At 41.1% G+C, this 21,719-nt stretch overlaps 2 protein-coding genes across 3 annotated transcripts in view; one reads left to right on the forward strand and one right to left on the reverse strand.

Moving 5' to 3' along the window:
• LOC8085149 (cysteine-rich and transmembrane domain-containing protein A) overlaps positions 1 to 4,671 on the forward strand; it is a 45,588-nt gene extending 40,917 nt beyond the window's left edge. Inside the window, exons 1-2 of one of the 2 annotated variants that reach the window (XM_002443971.2) lie at positions 3,486 to 3,778; positions 4,310 to 4,671. In XM_002443971.2, the coding sequence (XP_002444016.1) occupies positions 3,588 to 3,778; positions 4,310 to 4,355 (237 nt within the window). In that variant the 5' untranslated portion in view covers positions 3,486 to 3,587 and the 3' untranslated portion in view covers positions 4,356 to 4,671. Of the gene's footprint in view, positions 1 to 3,485; positions 3,779 to 4,309 lie in introns of those variants that run through there. The other variant, XM_021465284.1, reaches the window with a different exon arrangement.
• Positions 7,891 to 14,514, reverse strand: LOC8071169 (probable gamma-aminobutyrate transaminase 3, mitochondrial). Its single transcript, XM_002445162.2, has 19 exons — positions 14,341 to 14,514; positions 13,683 to 13,804; positions 13,487 to 13,571; positions 13,271 to 13,343; positions 12,082 to 12,179; positions 11,753 to 11,845; positions 11,305 to 11,378; positions 10,867 to 10,905; positions 10,696 to 10,784; positions 10,544 to 10,620; positions 10,372 to 10,446; positions 9,455 to 9,502; positions 9,272 to 9,355; positions 9,101 to 9,188; positions 8,937 to 9,015; positions 8,762 to 8,852; positions 8,592 to 8,670; positions 8,258 to 8,373; positions 7,891 to 8,165 (listed from the first exon to the last, which is right to left on the reverse strand). The coding sequence occupies exons 1-19, from the start codon at positions 14,383 to 14,385 to the stop codon at positions 8,091 to 8,093; spliced, it is 1,530 nt and encodes a 509-aa protein (XP_002445207.1). The 5' UTR covers positions 14,386 to 14,514; the 3' UTR covers positions 7,891 to 8,090.

Raw genomic sequence — 21,719 nt, forward strand, 5'->3', positions numbered from 1 at the left:
CATGTCACAATAAACCAAACACAATTTTATAAAATTAAATAACTGAAGTACAATCAGTGTAATTAATTATATTCCTACAGTTAATTTGATTAGCGGAGAGTAGAAACCAAAATAACCATAAAATTTATTACCGTCTGCGAGTGAACAGGGAACCTTTTTTCAGATTATTTTGTTTCTGGTTTTTGGGTACTTCCTCTTATGTAAAATATGGATTATATTTACATATAATTGTTGAGAGAGATATTTATATGTTATAAATTGTAAAATATAAGACAAGACGCATTTTTTTGGACGGAATGACTGCGTTGTTTAGTCTCGCACTATTGGATTCAAGAGCTTTGCCGTGTGTCTGAGCCACACGGCAAAGTGCCTAAAGTGCATGGCAAACACTTTGCCGTGGACAGTGCACGGTAAACATCGCACGGCACAGTAGCAGACAGTAAAGACCTTCTTTGTCGTGCGCCATCCGTCGGGTACACGGCAAAATTACGTCGTGTGTCTTTGTGGCACTCGGCACATAAAAGCAACCTAACAGCCGAGGGAACAGTAACGGTTAGCTTTGCCGTGTGCCAGATCATAGGGCTCACGGCAAAGTAATTATTTTTAAAAAAAGGAAAAAGAACTTTGCCGTGTGCTGCCTGACTAGGCTCACGGCAAAATAATTATTTTTTTTAAAAAAAAAGAGCTTTGCCGTCTGCAACCTGACCAGGCGCACGACATATTTGTTAATTAAAAAAATCAAAAAAAAACTTTTGCCGTGTGCCAGGGCAAGAGCACACGGCAAAGACACTTCCCAGGTGGTTCTGCCCACCATCTTTGCCATGCGCTGTGGGCAATAGCACACAGCAAAGGGTTTCTTTGCCGTGTGCAACGCACGGCCTCTATGGTCATTTTTTTTCTTGTTTTGTTGTTTCGTCATCAAAACCAACAGATATATATCACATTATACATCACACATCACATATATATCCATAACCATCACAGATCACATATATATTCATAACCATCACAGATCACATATATATCATAAATACGACAAATCCATCACATAAACTCCGTGTCCATCACATGTAGGCCACAACCAACACATAAACTCCATGAACAACACATGTAATCCCACAAGCATCACATAATGTCCATAACCATCACAAGTCCATAGTCCATCAAACAATTGGTCCCCCGGCAATCAAGTATCACAATCCACCTACCTTGGCCCGCTCCATGCGTCCCACCCCGATCCTCCTTGTTTCCTAGGAGGTGGATCATTTGACGCCGCCGATTGATTCTACACAAAGTTGAATATGTTGCATGTCAGACAAAGATTATAAATAAAAGTGTTATCTAACAATGGATATATAGACTTAACAAACGTTATAAATAGAAGGCAAACTCACAGGAGTGTTGACAATAGGAGGTATAGGTTGGAATAACTTAGGTGAAGGAGGTTGACCTACAGCTGCTCCAAGACTTTGCATGTACTGGAACATCGCGTTCATCCTCTATTGAACAACCTCCTGTTCTGCCTTCTACCTAACTCTTTGTTCCTCCCTTAGCCTCTCTGATTCGGCCAGCTGCTCCTATAAAATTGACGGCAATGTTATAATGCAAAGCAAATGTATGTCGAAATCAACGAACGACGAATAAAACAGAAATTACCTGGAGAGATGCCACAATGCTCATCGTAGCGTTCGGCCGTTGGCGTATGGGCGCGCTCGAGCTTGTGCTCCTTGCTCGGATCTGAGCTAGGCTGGGAACAGTGCTGGAATCCAAGCTGCCGTCGCCAATCATGTACCGGCCACGAACCTTCCCTCCTTTCGCCCTCATGACGACTTCTCCATCAATGTCATGGCGGCGGGATCGTAGTCTGGCCCATATACCTCCTTTGTCTTCTCTATGTACTGAGTGAGGCGTTCATGGACAAAGGGGTTGTTGTACGACGAGGCTGGGGCATCTGGGTTGTAGCGAGTGGCCGTCTTGTACTTATCCTGGTGTCCCATTACGTACGCCTGGAAGGTGGAGACTTCCTGCCCATCATGTGCTTGCAACTGCAAAAGAAACAACAGGATGATTAGAAATTATGTCAAATTGAGCATTATACGAAAGAAGTGGATTTAGCTTACCCATTTAGTTCTGTATCCATCAAGGCTAAGACTGCCTTGATGGTGTGATGGACCTTGCATCAGGGCGCGCCGCTCCCTGCCAGCACTGTACGACTCTGACCACCCAGGAGTGAACCACCTGTCCACAATTGCCTCCCAGCAACGGACATTCGCATTGCACCATCACGGAGGAACCTACACGACATCAAGCATGTGACATATAAGAAGATCATATTAAGGTTACTTAATCTTAGTTAGGAAAGAAAATATTATTAGTGTTGCATATTTACCTTCATGAATTCTTCCTTGGTCAGCATCATGGTTCTGGCTTCAGTTTTGGTCACCTTCCGAGAAAGGTACTGGGCGTGGTATGTCACGATGGACTGGACACGACACTCGTAGTGCATGTCCAGTACGAGCTTGTGGCATGCATTGAAAGCCACTTGGGGAGCCTCATCCTCATATCCAGGTTTCCATCTGAAGAAATCCTGCATAAAGACACGATATGTCATAATTATTATTTGAAAAATGTGCAGTGAATGTGATGTATTGAGCAATTAGGTTTATACAAAGACTTATCCATAGCTCCGTGCACACTCGCACTGCCTTGTTGTCAAAGACCCTGCCCCTGCGATCCTCTGTGTCGCGGGCGGAGGTATAATGCGCAAATGTGTAGACTGGCTCTATTTTTCCGGTATGTTGAACAATGCCAGGAAAGTGGCGCCTGCACAAAATCCCCAGAATACCATTGGGCTAGCGACTGTGGTAACCGTCTTGCACAATGATGAAAGTCCTCCACAAGTGATGAAGAGTAATTATTAGTTGACTACAAGAAATAATTTTTTTTTGCTGAGGGCTTTGCTTCGGCTCACGACAAATTCGTCCTCTTTGCCGTGCGCTAAAAATTTAGCCCACGGTGAAGAGGCGTTATGCCGAAAGTTTTCGATATGCCATGCTTCGGACTTGTGGCACTTGGCAAAATTGATCTTTGCCGTGTGTCCGATGAAAAGCACACGGCAAAATCTCCGACTCACGGCATAGCTAGGAATTCCGGTGGTGTGGTTAACTGTACTATAAGACCTCCCCACCACCAGTCCACCAACGAACGTTCATAGTCAGGAACGTAGAGCCGATCTTCTAGACACAAGACGCATTCCTCGGAGTCTATTTTTCTTTTTTTCAAAAAATTAAAATTAAAAATTAAAAGCGCGTCCAATCTTTATGGTCTAGATGACCGTGACACAGTGAGACACTGCAGCAGCCGCCGCTGCTGAACGCGCCTTCCCTAGCTAACCGTTTCACCGGATCGATCAGCCAACACAACGATCAGTCCACGTCGACGACGCTCTCCAGCCCTCTCCGGCCTCTATATATTACGATTACCTTTTTCAGTCCACCTCCACCTGCTCTGCTTGGCTGCCTGCTTGGTACTAGTCCAGCTCCATCTGCTAGCTGCTGATCCATCCACCACCCATCCATCCACCGGCCATGAGCTACCAAGCAGGCTACCCGCCGCCGGCCGCCACCGCGTACCCACCGCCAGGCCAGCAGCAGGCCTACGTCGCGCCACCGCCGGCGTACCCGCCGACCCAGGACGGCGGCGCGTACGCCTATGGCCAGCAGCAGCAGCAGACCACCACCACCAGCCGCGGCGGCGACGACGGTTTCTGGAAAGGATGGTGAGCGTAGCAACCATCATATATATATATATATATATATATATATATATATATATATATATATATATATATATATATATATATATATATATATATATATGGAAATTCCTTTGTACACGTACGTGTAGTTACTCTCATCCTCAATAAACTACATTGTGTATGTATTCATACTTGTTTATCGGTTTGAGTATGCTTATATACTCATATTAAGATACTCTAGATCTTACCACGCGAAAATTTTTCAAAAAAAATTATATTTTAAATATATTACTAAAATGCCACTACTATATTATATACAATAAGTATAATCATATACTCTATGTATGTATGCATACTTAACATATATATCACTCTAGATGGTTTAGTATGATCATATACTTTGTCTATATACATTTCGTCCGGTCATATACACCTAAAATCTAGAGATATATAGATGAGAGTAACTACACGCGCGTGTAATATATTTGCAGTGTTTGTACTGTATGCTAACAACACCACCCCTTCTTTGTTCTGCTGATCGATCGATCACAGCTGCGCCGCCATCTGCTGCTGCTGCGTCCTCGACATGTGCTTCTGAGGACGACGACGGCGGCGTCATCGATCCACCACCGGGGAAGCTGCTAGCTGTCGTGCTCCATCGCCCTGTCCTGCAGGGCAGGGCATAGTAGCTATAGCTAGCTGGTGACCGGCGGTTGATGACCATCATGTGCTGCTCTTTTGTGTGCCTGTGTCTCATTTATATACATATATGTATATTCTACTCGTCGTAGCTACTAGAGAGTATACTCGCCTTCGAATTCACTCCTGTTGTTTTACCCGTGTATGAACGCATGTGTTGGGTATTTGTTGAGCCATTCTTAATATATAATCCTCTTGCTTTGCACCATCCGATATTAATTATTCCATTACATCTGACTCCGTTTCTTCAATTTCGTCATACTTAATTATACCTGCATTTCCTTTCAGTTCAGGTTCAGGTTCAGCTATATACGTCGTGTATTTTTTTTAACCACACATGCTATATATTCCTTTCGGCGCAGCTATATATGTTCTGTGTTTTAACCACACTTCAAAACATAGAAAAGGGGAAAACAGACTGATATTATAATTAATAAACCCCACATGCCATCAATTTCTATGATGCTAAATCGCTGATTACTCTGATCAACGAGCGAAAGTTGAATTTGACCACCTTCCGTTCTGGTCATTCAGAAGAATAATCTACAGTACCAAACGAATTCAGCTCTCAGAAATGAAGAAAAAAGCATGTCAAACTGACAAATGTCACCTGCCCTGCCCATGCTCTGGCCTCTAAATAAACAAATACAACTCCGTGCACGTATGTTTGCAGCCTGTATAGACATTGACGACCCATTCCTTCTTGGAAATTCAACGGGAGCTAGCCACCAAACCCACCAAATTAAGCTTCAATCAACCCAAAACACAAGACCAACCAAACCCACTACATACATGCATACAATGAGACAAGCACTTCAGCCATAACAAAGTGGCCAAATTGATGACGACAAAATGTATATTAGATAGTAACCATAGCTACTTCAGCAGTTCCCAAACATCATAGCTAGGTACACTGAAAATGATACACCTTTGTTTGACAAAGAAATGTGGTTCCTCATTTCTTTCTTCTATCATTTGGCTCTACACTGACAGTTCGGCTGGACTCGAGCGAGCACCGATGTTTTCGGCAAAACAGAGGATTCATAATACATCAAGCAGAGCACCATAAGAATTGTAGCAGCACAGAAGCTCAACAGTACCCAACAGGTCTCATGTATGTCATTTTTCTAGCTAACTTTGGTGCTCTTGTTATTTCCCCAGCCGTGGCTTGACATGCTCACTGTAAAGGGTCTTGCTATGGTACTCCCAAATAAGTGTGAAGCATAGATCTGAATGTCTATTACTACATATTACCTTTGAGGTAATAAAAGAAAATATATATTCATGTATTTTTTTATTTTATAAAGTAGACAAAATAGTAGGAAACATATCTTGTAGTTGGATCAATTAGCTCCAATGTGATGAGTAACGATCAATGACATGCGTAATTAGATTTACTAATCAGGTATATGGTCCCATACGTGTGTTGAACTTGAACATGAGGTTAAGGTTATAATATTTTTTTTATTTTTTATTGCACTTTTGTTATAGAAATTACAAATATATACCTTGTCATTTCCTGGCTGAACTACTTCCAAAAATCATTCTTCCGAATGTGAAGTTATAATATTTTTCTAAGGTTATTTTTTATTGCACTTTTGTTATAGAAATTGCAAATTTATACATTGTCATTTCCTGGCTGAACGACTTTCAAAAAACATTCTTCCAAAAAAATGTGTTAGGCAAAGTCATACATTTTTTTGACAGGAGTCAGCAGGGGAAACTCCAACCTTTTCTATATATATTTTTAACCTAGACTTGTTTAAATTCGTTCCCACAAGAAGCCAAACTTAGGTCTACTATGGTGCTCTAACCACTAGGATAGAGACTCTTTAGCGCAAAGTCCAACACTTGTAATCCAATTTACCTTAGTATAAGAAAAATAAGTTTTTTCATAGATTTTTTTTTTGAATATTTTTTGTCCATCGATCCTAAACGAAATACCTAGAGGTATGGAAAAAATTATAATTTTTAAGAAGGATGAGAAAATCAAGTGACAGCATTCATTTTGCAATTTTAAATTAAGATTCTCCCCAAAATTCCATATTTCAGTTTAGGGTCAATCTGTTTGGACTATAAAATCCAAAAGAATATATGGCTGCCAAATCAAAATATTTAAGGATAGATCGGTAGAATATGTACGTGTGATCCAGTGTTCCTACTTGCCTTCCATGCGACAAAAACAGGTAAGCAAGGAAATCTTTTGGTCACGTTAGATAATTTCTTTTTTCTCGTATATAAAAATTATTTTAATCACATAATTATTTTATTTATCAAAAAATCAAGGATTGTGATCTGTTTGAACTCCTACCTTCTCGAAGGTCCCACCATGATCATTTGAGTTGCATTTCCATCCCTTTGTGCTGCTGCGACGTGCGGCTGTTTAAACACGATCTGTCACAAATAAAAAAAATATGTCCATTGACACAATGTGCTGCTATCAATATGGTCATGCCGTCCTGTGATACTCCCTCCATTCCAAATTATAAATCATTTTAAAAATCTTAAAAAGTTAAAGCATCTCAAGTTTAACCAAATTCATATGATAAGACAATAATATTTATAATAGTAACTAAGTATTATTAGATTCTTTATTAATTATATTTTTATAGTATACATATTTGATATCATAAGTTTTTTAAATTTTTACTATAACTTTAGTCAAATTTGATATGCTTTGACTTTCCACGTCCAATTTGGGATGGAGTATACATGACGACAGACTGGATATTTTTCTAGCGTGGTTTGTATATACCTGTGCTTAGTCGTTGATTCAATCAATGTTCTTAATTGTATAAGGTGATGCTGCCTGTCTATATGTTATTCTGTTTTATTCAATCTTAAATTTGGTACAGAATTCGAATACATTTGATTAAAAAAGTTGCACAGCTTGTGTATGGTTGGGCTGAAGTATTCTGGCGATGAAAATGAGTATTAGCCTGATATAGTCCCCCTAATGACTTACCCCTGCTGTTTTAGACGAAACCATTTGACGGTCAATCACAGGAACATTCCTTGTCAAGGGAATTCAACCCTTGGTAAACAACAAAGACTGTCAAACAGATGAATTTGAACACAGATTCAACCCGTATTTGCCCCTATATGGACCAATTCCAACTTAGAGAAACAACAAGATCAAGCAAGCCACCTAACGCTAAAGCTCCAACCAAACTAAACCCAAACACAAGGCCAACCTAACCATAAGATATATGTATATACTTCACAACCATCAGTAGTAGTCAAGTTGATGTCAACCGATATTGATGCTAACCATAATGTTTTAGCTACTGTATATAATCAAGAAATGGTGCCCTTAATTTGTTTTACTTATTGGTTAGCCTAACCAGAAATTTGGATGTCCAAAGGTAACAGTTTGTTTTCGGAAAAAAATTGTGGCCCTACATTATATAAACCAAGCTAGATAGCACTATATATCTGTAAAACCTGTACACCTGTACCAGCACAAAGTCAAGGGTATCCTACTCTGATTAAGTAGATGTATTCCGGTATTCCCTATTGCTCGATAACAAGGAACAGTTGGTTCCAGCACTTTATTGAAATAAAGTTTGAAATTACACTGTATGCTGAACATTGGTGTCATCATCCTCACCATCGTTACAACCAGCAGCATTGGCTAATTCTTCCTGGATTTCAGTTCTCCAATCCTTTCCTCTGTGGCCTTCAGGGCATCACCGAATTTGCTTATGATCTAAGAGGTCAATCAGACTTTTGTTAGTTTCATGTTGGTTAAATGATTATATCGGTAGGCAAAAGTGACTGGGAAATGTTAAACGGGCTTACTTCTTCAACTTCATTGGGAGTCATGATCAGTGGGGGTGACAGCATGATGCTGTCCCCAGCCACCCTGATGAGCATCCCACGCTTCTCACACTCAGCACCAAAGATCGAACCAACACCTGGAGTTACCAATCATAATAAAATCAGTATACTATCACCATCAAATAACTCAGCAAGGTTTCTTTTAACTCTGGGACAGTGACAAATTTTGCCTTGATATGCTACACTAATTCATGAACATTAAGTAATTCTTCAGAGAACATCTTGGGAAGCCTTAAAGTTGGATTATTTCTAAATTTTTTGAAAAATGGGACACGAAATCAATAAAGCAACAAACCCCATTCAGCTGGGAATGGATCATTTGGAGATTTGTTGTCAACAAACTCAGTTCCAAGTATCAGTCCCACACCACGTATCTGTATGGAGGAGCGCCCAATGGATTAGTATAAACAAGAAAGAATCCTCTGAAATATGTAAAAATAAGAATCTACTCATTTAGATGTGTACCTCCCCAACAATTGGGCTTCCTGAGAAGGCCTTGATTCCCTCTTGGAACCTTGGAGCAATTTTGTTAACATGTTCTATAATATTCCTTTCCCTAACAGACAGTATATCAAGGATTAATCAGACACACACGTTGACATAAAAGGAGTATTTTCCATCATTAGAGAGAGTCATTTACTTATATATCTTCAAGGTTTCCACAGCAACAGCACAAGAAACTGGATGGCCCGAGTATGTAAAGCCATGAGCAAAAGAACCTTTAATAAAGAAATATGCCTCTTGTCAATATAGTAGTAGTAGTAGCAATAGAAAAATGAGTTTACACGATGGGATTAGATTTACCAAGTTTATTGCTCTGCGAATAGATTACATCTGTTACTTCTGGGCTTACAAGAATTGCTCCAATTGGCATATATGCAGAAGAAAGAGCCTGTTACAGGAAAAGTGCATTAAGTTTTCCATTAGTTTATAAAAAAAAAGTACTCGTAAATAATAAGTATATATTGAACTAACCTTAGCTATGGAGACAAGATCTGGTTTAATGTTATACATATCGCAACCAAACATTGTCCCTAGTCTTCCAAATGCAGTAATGACCTAAAACAAGATGTTGACTCAGTAAATTCTCAACCTAGCAATATCCTCACCTTAGTCCAGAATTAGACTTTTTCATTTTTCTGGATAGACATATATTACCTCATCCGCAATTAACAAGATGTCATACTTCTTCAGAACTGCTTGAATCTGTTTAGAAGGAACAGAATTTCATAAGATCAAAAGAGGCAGCAATGCAGCACGGCAGTAAAAACATTTGACCTGAAACAACCTAAGCTATACTAATTGCACTGAGAAACACCTTTCTTTTTGTAAAAGTATAACAATACAAAGAAGCTAGCGATGCAAGGAATATGTTGTTACAACATAAAGAATCAGAAACACCTTCTTTCAGTAGTGAGATAAATGACAGAAAAACTGGAGAGAACATGCAGCGATAATTGGATCCTCGATGCAACCCTTGATTCAGACATCCAGAGTAAAGAATGATACAAAGAATACTCCAACTTTTACATTCCAGTTAATGGAAAGAATGTAGTGTGTTTATGGTTTCCTTCTTAAATTAAGTCTTGGCGCTTGTTTGGATACCCATTCCATCCCAAATCCCAATACAGGTTCCTTCAGTTAATTCCCCAAACCTCCCCTTTAGTGCCCTCCGGTCCTAACAAGCCCTACATGTGGATTGGAGAGGGAAATGAGCTCCTTCCACAATCCCTCCTAATCCACATGGAAAATTAAGTCTTGGCGCTTAGTGGGATGAAAGATCTGGGTTTGTTCAATGGGATCCTTCTTAAATTAAGTCACAAACATTGAATTTAATCACAGATAATAACAGAATTAAGCGCCAAGACTTAATTTAAGAAGGATCTGGGTTTGTTCAAACAAGCACTTAATGGGATGAAAGATCTGGTTCCAAATTCCATGTAGCATTGGGAGCTAAATCCAATTAAAGTCAATGTTTGTGACATTGAAAAGATAATCACAGAATTACAGTAACCCTTGCTATGTTTTCTTAGGAGTCATGAAAAAAAATTGTATCACATACTGTTGTAGATCACCTTCTCAAAATAGGTCTTTGGAGGGAGGATAACACCACCAGCACCCATCACAGGTTCAGCAATGAAAGCAGCAATCTGAAAAAGGCAAAGACAAGAGAAATTTTTTGAAACATATGTAAAAGTATAAGAACGGTTGTTCCATTATCAAAAAAATATATAAATAGTGTTTTACTGTTTCAGGTCCTTCTTTGAGGATAAGATTCTCCAAATTGTTGGCAAGTCTAGTTGAAAACTCTTCTTCTGTCTCATCTATATCAAAACAGTCATTTAGTAAGCATAACATCCTGGGGGGTATTGTACATAAAAACAGTAGAAGCAGGGTACCAGGAAGACAGAATCGCCAGTAGTGAGGGCAGTCTGTGTGCAGGACAAAAGGTGCTGGTAGATCGAACTTCTGATGAAGCGCTGGCAGACTACAGATAAAGAAGAATTTGTGACAAATACGTGTGAACTGACTCAAATGAGAACAACTGAACATATGGGATAGTTTGTTACCCTGATAAACTAGCTGCAATCAAGGTTGACCCATGATACCTGTAAGAACAATGAAGAAGAAAGGTTGTAATTTCATTCAAAATACTTCAAGACTTTGTTAAAATAAAACTATAAACCTTCAGCACTACAGAAAATATTAGCACTGAGATAATACATGAATGCAGATGAATGACAATTATAATTTAATTCTTTGACTGTCCATTTTGTTTCTAGTTATGATACAGCAAACACAATAAGGTGCATGTTGTGACCCTATCATCATCTGGAACTGATATGCTAAGCAATTTTTACTGGCCTTCAAGAATATGGTATATTCTACCCAAGTTATCAACCAATAAGTGATTGAATTGGAGTATCAAGTAACGATAGACAAAGATTTGCAGTGATAAGAATATCTGCTGGAAGACAGTTGGATAGAGAAAGGAAATGGGATCTCACGATTTTGAGCGAGCAATAAATTTCTTCTTGTCTGGCCTTCCCAGTGCATTGTTATAATACCACACTAGTTTAACCTGTTCAAAAAAACATGTCTGTCAGCCCATCTTCTGGAAAGAAATACCACAGGAAGATCAGCAGGAATGGAGAAAATAAGCAGCAGTTATAAACAGGAATCAGTAATATAGCCCTTTTTAGCATGTACAGGTAATTTCTCAAAAGGATGAAACAGAAGTGTACACACATAACCATCAATATTGGTAACATTTCAGTAAAATAGAATATGAAGTCCACATGATTAAACTATAATATGTTCTTTACAAAATGTACATTGTTTCATATTATTTTGCACTCGAGAAGAGCTTTTAGATATAAAGAGCCGCTGTTTAAATATGACTGGAATAAACTCCAACAAATGTTCAGTATTCTTTTATTTTATCAATGATCATACCTGGGAGTCATTTGCTTCTGAACCACTATTTGTGAAGAACACCTTTCCCATTTCCCTTGCAGTGAACATGCTGAGAATTTCATTTGCAAGGTCCTGTAACGATATTCGCAAGGGAGTTAATTATCAAGGCTTGCAAACTAGCAATTTATCAACATAATAAGAAATCCATAGAGATGCAATGGTCCACATTAAGACCCCTTGTTTCTTTCATCGAATATTAGAATAGGAACAGAAATGATCTGTAAGACAATGGAAAAGTTTGAAAGAGAAAATCATCAACAAAAATACGCTGTGCAGAGATGGACAATAAAATGTCAAAAGTATATTACCAATGAGGGTTTGGTTGTACGGTTCCAAAAGGAATGGTAGAACGGTAATTTGTGTAATTGCTCAGTTGCTGCTTTGACTAGTCGAGGCTCATTACCACCTGAAAACAATGTGAACAGTGCATACAAATTTTAAGGCTAACAACACGCAATGTAGCAGACAGAAATGTTACTGGCAAGGTTCAAAACATTCTTTTCAAATCACACATACCACTGTGTCTTTGATGCCGTTTTTTCCTAAAAAAATGGACCATTTCTTCTAATAAATTTTGTGGCAACGATTTTGCTGCCCTTTAGGAAAAAAAAGTGTGTGGACACAAGCCATCAGTGCAGCAGGTCATGCAGGAAGCAGGTGAGCAGGAGCTGCCATGAGCCCATGACCATCGCTGGACCCGGTGCCAAGGATTTGTATGTTAGGCAATGAGTACAGGCAGCAGCATGTATTTGGACCATGTTTTCTATCTTTAACATAAATTATGTGCTGTTCTTTTGTGTGTCAGAGCCAAAAATTCACACACACACACACACACCCGATTAAGAGCCAATACCCACACCATATGCCCGAGTAACAATGTGAATATGTATGTTACTGTTACCATGATGCAGTGTGTGTGCCACCGGTCACGGTGTCACATCAGTAACAAAAGATACTGCATCTTTAGTCTTTAGAGGCCTACAATTGACTTGTATTAGCTGATAATTTTGTTCATTACCATTGCAGCAGAGTTTCATCAAGTGTGAGCAGTCAGTGAGTGTCAGTCAATTTCTACTGAAGTACAGTTTCAGTCAATTCAGGAGTATCTTTGTTCTATTTCTTTTGTTGAAAGTTTATCAACAGACAACACCTGGCCTTGTTTAGTTCACCCCGAAATCCAAAAAGTTTTTAAGATTCCCCGTCACATCGAATCTTGCGGCACATGCATGAAGCATTAAATATAGACGAAAACAAAAACTAATTACACAGTTTGTCTGTAAATCGCGAGACGAATCTTTTGATTCTAGTTAGTTCATGATTGGACAATATTTGTCAAATAAAAACGAAAGTGCTACAGTAGCGAAATCCGAAATTTTTTCGGAACTAAACAAGGCCCTATACTATCTACTTTTTACTTCACTACATTGCAAATCTGGGAATCAATCATATAGATTTCTCCAATTACACATCAAATCTGACACCAAAGTCTGCACATACCTAAAGCTGTACACCACAGTCCTGCAAGAGCATCTATATACTTCTTCCCATTGATGTCATAAACGTAAGAACCCTGCAAATGGGCCACAAGATGTAAGGCGCCACTGACAACCACTGCAATGTGACAAGAAACGAACATGCTAATATCCATTTTCAAAAGCCTGTGCTGCACTGTAACAAGGAACCGAAAACTTGTACAGTGCAAGAGCGCCAAACCTCTGATCTCTCTATAACCAATGGATGTAAATCAGTGCTCTGCCATCCTGCTGTGAATGGAGCCAGCATGCTATGCCCCTTAAACCTGACATACAGAATATATTTTAGCATAAACAGGACAAATCATATCTGCACAGACGTTACAACCTAGCTCACAGTAAACTGTCAAAATCCTGCAGTTGGAAATTCTACACACCCATTTTCTTCTGTCGCCTGAAGTGAAGGTTCAGAACTGTAACATCTGGCAGGTGACTCTGAAAAACTATGTCCCCCTTGCAACCTTCCAGCACTAGCAATGTATTTCACCAGCCTGCTAACCTGCATGGCGGCGTGAGGAAAAGTGATCAAAGAAAAATGAGAGGGGATCAGATATAACAGCTTAAAAGGACACAGACTGAAACAAAAACTATTTGCAGTGTTCTCTGTTCTGAACTACTCGAGGTCGAGCGTCAAAACTGTCCGAAAGGAAGTAATGATCTTGAACCAAGCCATTACAGTTTCAGTTCACGCAAGGAGAGGTTATAACAATAATATCAAGAATGGAACCAATTGCATCAACACAAAAGATTTGAGTCCACATAAGCTGCTTAACTCTGCTCTATCAGGCATCAGCTGCTCGGCCAAGAAAAAAAAAACAAGAAATCCTTTTTTTTCTCTGCCATTAACCTAACTAAAAACCTTATCTACGTCCCATTTCTGACCCCAAACGATTTTTTTCGTAAAAATACAGAAAACAGCTTTTTTTTTTTTTTTAGTTCGTGCGCACCGCTGGCGCTGGGCCTGAAAAACCAAACATGGTTGAGGACACAGCCGCCTATCTCCATTATCCACGACCATGATCGAGAGGTCATCACCTGGGAGGAGGCGGCACTGGATCTGCGGAGGCCTTGTGCGATCATCTCGTCTCGCCGGGGCCCGGGGTTCCGGTTCCGCCAACCTCCTCACTCCACTTCACTCAGTTCACGGGTTCTTGGAAGCTGAAACTGGGGAGGAAGCGAGAGGGACAAGCTCTGGGTGGAGGACGACGGGGACGTGGTGGAATTTTATCCCGTGGATTTCTGTCGCATCCGAAAATTGCGGGCCCCGGGGGACAAGGGGCTAAGATTTGCTACGTCCATCCTGGGAATCGCACACGCGTACGTGCATGTACAATGAATCTGCCCTGAAATTTAGCTTGTGTTCGGCGTTAGTTATTATGAGGTGAAAATCGGGTATCAATTATTACTCCCTTTATTTCAAATTATAGGATATTTTGACATTTCTATACATATATAAATTTTGCTTTGTATCTAGATATACAATTTATGTCTAGGGACATGCAGCAAAAAAAATCAATGGTTCTAGAAAAAACCAAAATGTATTATAATTTAAAAAGGAGGGAGCATCACATTTTATTAATCCAAAATCCAATCTATAAAAACTGTTTTAAGTCTTCAAAAGCTTGTTTTTCAACGAGCCACAAAATTGTTCTTTTAAAAAGTAAGCACCCAAACAATACGAATAGGTGAAAAAAGATCATCAAGACACTTAATGACAAAAAAATCTTAATGATATATACATAATAATTAAAAGAATACCTATAGCTAGTAAGTTCTCTAGACAAGATTAGTGAAATTAGCCATCTCATGGTTTTACTTTAAGTTTTGTCAGTGTGGCGTCATTTACAGACTCGATTCATTGATGTTATCCAATGTTACCCTAAAATTTAGATGGTAAACAAACAGCCTAAACAATCGGTCATTTAGACCATTTAGATGGTGTTTAAATACAGTAAAATGGATTAAATGGTTTTGTATATTCCACTAAATTATATGTGCATGTGAAAAATCAAAATATATACTAGTAAGTATACATATTTATGCATGTAAAAGATAACTATTCTAGCAAGTACAAAAAAAAATAGTTTTCGAGAAAAGAAGTACACAAAATTTAAGAAGAAAACTAAATGGTCAATCAATTAGCCATTTACTAGTGACGTTTATGTTCATATTTGATGGTCGTTTAAGGCCTAACAACACCGTTGGTCTTCGTTCATCGTTTAACATTAAAAAAACAAATAGGATATTATCAAAGAGTGATAAAAAATACATATATGCATATTACATACTTTGATAAAAAAATGAAGAAAGAGAAAGATGCTAGTTGCGGTGGCAAATGGCAAGAGCATCTCCAACAGTTATGTATATTTCACTTGCCAAATGTTGTCTTTTAGCAAGTTGTTATAATAATTTACCAAGTTGAAAAGAGGCCATCTCCAACAATTCCCTATTTTAAGTTGCCAAAACAAAAAAAAAAGAGGAGGGCCCACCAGGTCCGGTTGTTGACTGGTACTCCCCCGACACGTTCCCTTCATTGCGCGAGTGTGATCGTGACCGCGATCTGCTTTCTTCGTGGTCGACCACGACTTCCCGTCCGCCTTCCTCACGCGGCCACAGCAGGATCGCCATGCCCTTTGTAATCCTCCCGTCGCAGGTCAGCTACTCCGCCAAGACTCCATCTCATTGCCCCTCTCGACCATCCTATAGCAGTCTAGGTGATCTAGGCTTTCTTCTTGATCTCTATGTTCGGTTAGGTAATCTAGGTTTTATTCTTCATCCTCTCTACTCGTGGTCAGGAATCATGCCTAGGAAGAGATCCCGTGCGTGAAGAGTATTGGAGGACTCATCATCTGATGATGATGAATCCCTAATATTAGCGACTGCTCAAATTGTGCAAGCCTTCTCCAATGAAAAAGGAAGACACGATGGCTCTATCAAAGGTCATAGAGTTATGTACTGTGATAGAGAAGGCGGCCACAACAGGATGTACCAAGATTATTTATCAGACAATCCAACATACACTCCCGAAATGTTCCGTCGAAGGTTCTTGCTCTTACAATTTTGCATGAATTTGTTTCACATGCTAAAATTTTATTTTAGTTCTTAATCTTTAGTTGTCTTCTTCAGGTACAGGATGTCTAGAGAGCTTTTCAAGCGCATAATAAATGCTATAGAAGAGCATGATGATTACTTTGTCCAGAAAAGAAATGCGGCCAATGTTCTTGGATTGAGTTGCTTCCAAAAAGTCACTACCGCAATGCGTATGCTCACCTATGGGGTTCCAGCTGATGCGATAGATGAGTACGTTCACATTGGCAAAAGTACTGCACTTGAGAGCCTGCGTGCGTAAGTTTGTTCGGGCAGTTATTGAAGTTTTTGGTGATGAATACCTTAGGTATCGAATGAGGCGGACATAGCACGCTTACTTGCAATGGGTGAGAACTGTTAGAAGATAGAGTTAGTTGAGTCACCCTAGATATGGTGGTTGGGAGATCACGGTTGTTAGAGAGATCTTGTGGTTGTTATTGATCTATATATCTCTTGTAATCAACTTGTTGTACAAGCCTAAGGGCACTATATTAACATCTATCGAGTACCGGTTGAGGTATCTCGTTCCAGTATATTTTACATGGTATCAGAGCCTAAACTCCTAACGGAGGAAAATCCATGGCGTTCCCTCATCTAGCCTCGTCGTCCAATACATCTGCTACCCCCTCTTTCGCCTTCACCATGACTAAGACATTAGCCCACAACAATTATCCCATATTGAAGCTCCAAGTCATGTCGGCGCTTCGCGGCGCTCAGGTGGCATCCTTCATTGAATCCACCGCGGTGCCGCCAGTACCCTTTCTCAAGGTGGAAGGCGATAGCAAGGAGGAGGCGAAGCCGAACCCTGACTATGAGTCCTGGGTTGCTAAGGATTAGTCGGTCCTATTTTTCCTTCTTGGATCTCTGTCCAAGGAGATCTCTGGTCAGATTCCCACCACAGTGGCGTCTGCACGGGAGTTGTGGACGGCCATTGAGGACATGTTTGCGTCGCAGTCTCGCACACGCATTATTAGTACATGGATGGCGCTGACAGCGGTCTCCAAAAGCACGTCGACGATCAGCGAATACTTCCAAAAGGTGAAGACTCTAGCCGACGAGATGACATCGACAGGGAAGAAGTTAGAGGATGAGGAGCTGGTCTCCTACATCCTTAGTGGCCTGGACATCGAGTACGATGCAGTGGTCTCTGTAGTGGCCTCACACGTTGAACCGATCTCACTTGGGGAATTATATACCCAGCTGGTGAGCTTTGAGCAGCAGATGGAGATTCGTGGCGGTGGTGGTCAACAGTCATCAGCAAACCTTGCTGCAAAGGGAGGACATGGCAATCAGTCATGAGGAGGAGGCCACGGAAATCGTGGAAGCTTCGCCCGTGGAGGCAGGGGCGGCCGTGGAGGTGGCGGGCGCTACGGCAACAGCAACTTCCTCTCCGGCGTCTTCTGCCAGCTATGCGAAAAAGAAGGTCACATTGTCGTCAAGTGCTTCAAGCGTTTTGACCCAAACTTCACCGGGTCACCACAGAAAAGTGTGTCGTCTGCGACCACAAACTCATATGGAGTTGACACCAATTGGTACATGGATTCGGGGGCTACAGATCATGTGACCGGTGAATTGGAGAAACTCAGCGTTCGTGACAAGTACGTCGGAGGCGATCAAGTCCACACTGCAAGTGGAGTAGGTATGAGAATCAATCATGTTGGTCATACTACTTTGCATTCCCAAACTAGTAAGATCCATCTAAATAATATTCTTCATGTTCCTCATGCCAACAAAAGCTTAGTTTCTGTCAATCGCCTAACCCGTGATAATAATGCCTTTGTTGAGTTTCATCCCAATCATTTTCTTGTCAAGGAATAGGTCACGAGGAGGATGCTTCACAGCGACCGATGTGAGAACGGCCTCTATCCCCTAAAACTTTCATCCAGTAAGTAGGTGCTTGGTGTGTTCAAACCAAGCATCTCCCTGTGGCACCGTCGTCTAGGACATGTTGCTACACCTGTCGTTCAGGAAGTCCTTAGTCGTCATAAACTCTCGTTTGTTAGGGATCAAGAGAATAAAATGATATGTGATGCATGTCAGCGTGGTCAAAGTCACCAATTACCTTATCCCAAGTATACTAGTGTGTCATCGAGTCCTTTTGAGCTTGTCTTCTTCGATGTATGGGGACCGGTGCCAACATCTGTTGGTTGGCACGATTACTATGTAAGCTTTATCGATGACTATAGCAAGTACACTTGGATCTATCTATTGCGTCATAAATCTGATGTTTTTCGCTGTTTTAATGAGTTCTAGAACATGGTTGAACGTCAATTTAACTCAAAAATCCGTGCTGTCCAGTCCGACTGGGGTGGAGAGTAAAAAAGCCTTGAACTCCTTTTTCTCACGCATAGGGATTGCTCACTTGGTTTCATGTCCCCATGCCCACCAACAAAATGGTGCAGCAGAACGGAAACATAGGCACATAGTTGAGATGGGTCTGTCTCTTCTTGCTCACGCATCTATGCCTCTAAAGTTTTGGGATGAGGCATTCTTAACTGCAACGTTTCTGATCAACCGACTCCCGTCCAAAGTAATTGACCACCAGACACCATATGAGCCCCTCCTTAAAAAATCTAGATTATTCTTTCTTACGGGTGTTTGGGTGTGCTGTGTGGCCAAATCTTAGACCCTATAATTCCAAGAAACTTTAGTTCAGATCGAAATAGTGTGTTTTCTTGGTTACAGTAATCAACATAAAGGGTTCAAATGTCTTGATCCAAGTGACGGGCGTGTTTACATCTCCAGAGATGTGTTTGATGAGGCTGTGTTTCCCTTTGCCTCACTTCACCCCAATGTCGGCTCTCGCCTTCGAGCTGAGATTGCTCTTCTTTCTCCTAGCCTTGCACCAACATTTACTGAGTTTGGGAATGCAATTTTAGTAGATAAACATGATAATTCTCGTCCTACTAATGGGGCGTCTAGTCCCTTGATGGCATCTGGTACTGCAGGATTGAGTTTGGAAGAAAATACTGAAGAAACAGTCCCAAACTCACATGATTTCATGTGTTGGGGAGGCCTGGAGACCATCGGCGTGAGTCCCGGAGATGATTCAGGCGGGAACATTCCCCTGGTGTCGTCTGTGCCATGACATGGATCATCCTTGGAATCAGCACTGGAAGGGGAGGTCAGCGAACCGGCGCCGTCCACTGTTCCAGGCTCAGGATCCTCTACACCGTCACCTGAAGCCACCTCAGACGAATCTCCTCCTGGTCTGCCACAGACTAATCCCGCGACAGGTCCCCAGGCAGATCGCCTGGGTAGATCCTCTGTGGAGGAGATGACTGCTACCTCCATTACAGTTGTAGCTCCATCACCAGAACATCTCACAGCTCCATCACCAGAACATCTCCGGCCCTCCACACGTCTCCAGCATGGCATCACAAAGCCGAAAGTGCGCTCAGATGGCACAGTTCGATGGTGTATGGCGAGTGGTGTTGAATCAGGAGAACGCTTCTGTAAACGAGGCATTTGCTAATCAAAATTGGATCTCTGCTATGGACAGTGAGTATGTTGCGTTGATGAAGAATCAAACTTGGCACTTGGTACCACCTCCACAAGGTAAAAATGTGATTGGTTGCAAGTGGGTATATAAGATCAAGCAACATGCCGATGGCACGATTGACCGATATAAAGCTTGTTTGGTTGCTAAGGGCTACAAGCATAGGTATGGGCTTGACTATGAAGACACCTTTAGTCCTGTGGTGAAAGCTGCCACTATTCAGCTCATCCTTTCAGTGGCTGTGTCAAGGGGTTGGTCCCTACGGCAACTTGATGTTAAAAATGCATGTCTCCATGGTGTGCTTGAGGAGGAGGTATATATGCATCAACCACCTGGATACAGAGATAAGAATAGGCCTGAGTTTGTTTGTCGATTTGATAAAGCCCTTTATGGCCTCAAACAAGCACCACGGGCGTGGTATGCACGACTTTGTAGTAAGCTTGTTCAGTTGGGTTTCACACCTTCTAAAGCTGATACGTCACTATTCTACTACAAAGGACACACAGTCATGTTTGTTCTGGTTTATGTAGATGACATCATAGTTGCAAGCTCATCCTGTGAAGCAACGTCTGCTCTACTCAAGGATCTGGAGAAGGAATTTGCACTCAAAGACCTAGGAGATCTTCATTACTTCCTTGGGATGGAGGTGAAGAGGACAGAGCAGGGTCTAGTCATGTCACAGCAGCGGTATGCAGCAGATGTACTAAAAAGAACATGGATGAATAAGAGTAAAGCGATTGATACGCCTTTGTTGGTATCAGAAAAGCTAAGTGTGAATGATGGTTCCCCTCTCGGCCTTGAAGCTGCGTCAAACTACAGGAGTGTTGTTAGTGCTTTACAATACTTGACTCTCACTCGTCCTGATCTTGCTTATGCAGTTAACAAGGTATGTCAGTATCTTCATGCACCAAGCACAGCTCATTGGAGTGCAGTCAAGAGGATTCTGAGATATGTGCAGGGTACTATCTCACTGGGGCTGTGTTTTAATAAGTCCTCCTATATGGTGGTCAGTGCTTTCACTGATGCAGATTGGGCAGGTTGTACTCATGATAGAAGATCAACAGGGGGTTTCGCCATGTTTCTGGGTCCTAATCTGGTTTCATGGAGTGCTAGAAAGCAGTCGACAGTCTCTAGGTCAAGCACAGAGGCTGAGTATAAAGCATTGGCTAATGCCACTGTAGAAGTTATGTGGGTTGAGAAGTTGCTTACTGAGTTACAAATTCCACACTCAAAGGTAGCAAGGTTATGGTGCGACAACATTGGGGCTACATATTTATCACAGAATCCAGTGTTTCATGCAAGGACTAAGCACATTGAGATAGATTTTCATTTTGTCAGAGAAAGGGTGGTGCAAAAACTATTAGACATTCGGTTCATAAGTTCGAATGATCAAGTAGCGGATGGTTTCACTAAACCGATCAGCACTGCCAAGATGAAGCATTTCAGGTTCAATCTAAACCTTGTGGGAGGTTGAGATTGAGGAGGAGTGTTAGAAGATAGAGTTAGTTGAGTCACCCTAGATATGGTGGTTGAGAGATCACGGTTGTTAGAGAGATCTTGTGGTTGTTATTGATCTGTATATCTATTGTAATCAACTTGTTGTACAAGCCTAAGGGCACTATATTAACATGTATCAAGTACCGGTTGAGGTATCTCGTTCTAGTATATTTTACAAGAACAACATGGTCGAAACCCTAGGTTCAAGAGGAGCACGAACCTCAACACCAGATCGCGTCGTCGAGCCAGGTAGCGCGCGAGATCGCCTCCAGGTCTACGACGGACTGGACTTGGGCGACGAAGGAGCAGACTTGGGCGCAACGACGGAGCG

This window comes from Sorghum bicolor, chromosome 7, assembly GCF_000003195.3.
Source record: "Sorghum bicolor cultivar BTx623 chromosome 7, Sorghum_bicolor_NCBIv3, whole genome shotgun sequence".
NCBI lineage: Eukaryota > Viridiplantae > Streptophyta > Magnoliopsida > Poales > Poaceae > Sorghum > Sorghum bicolor.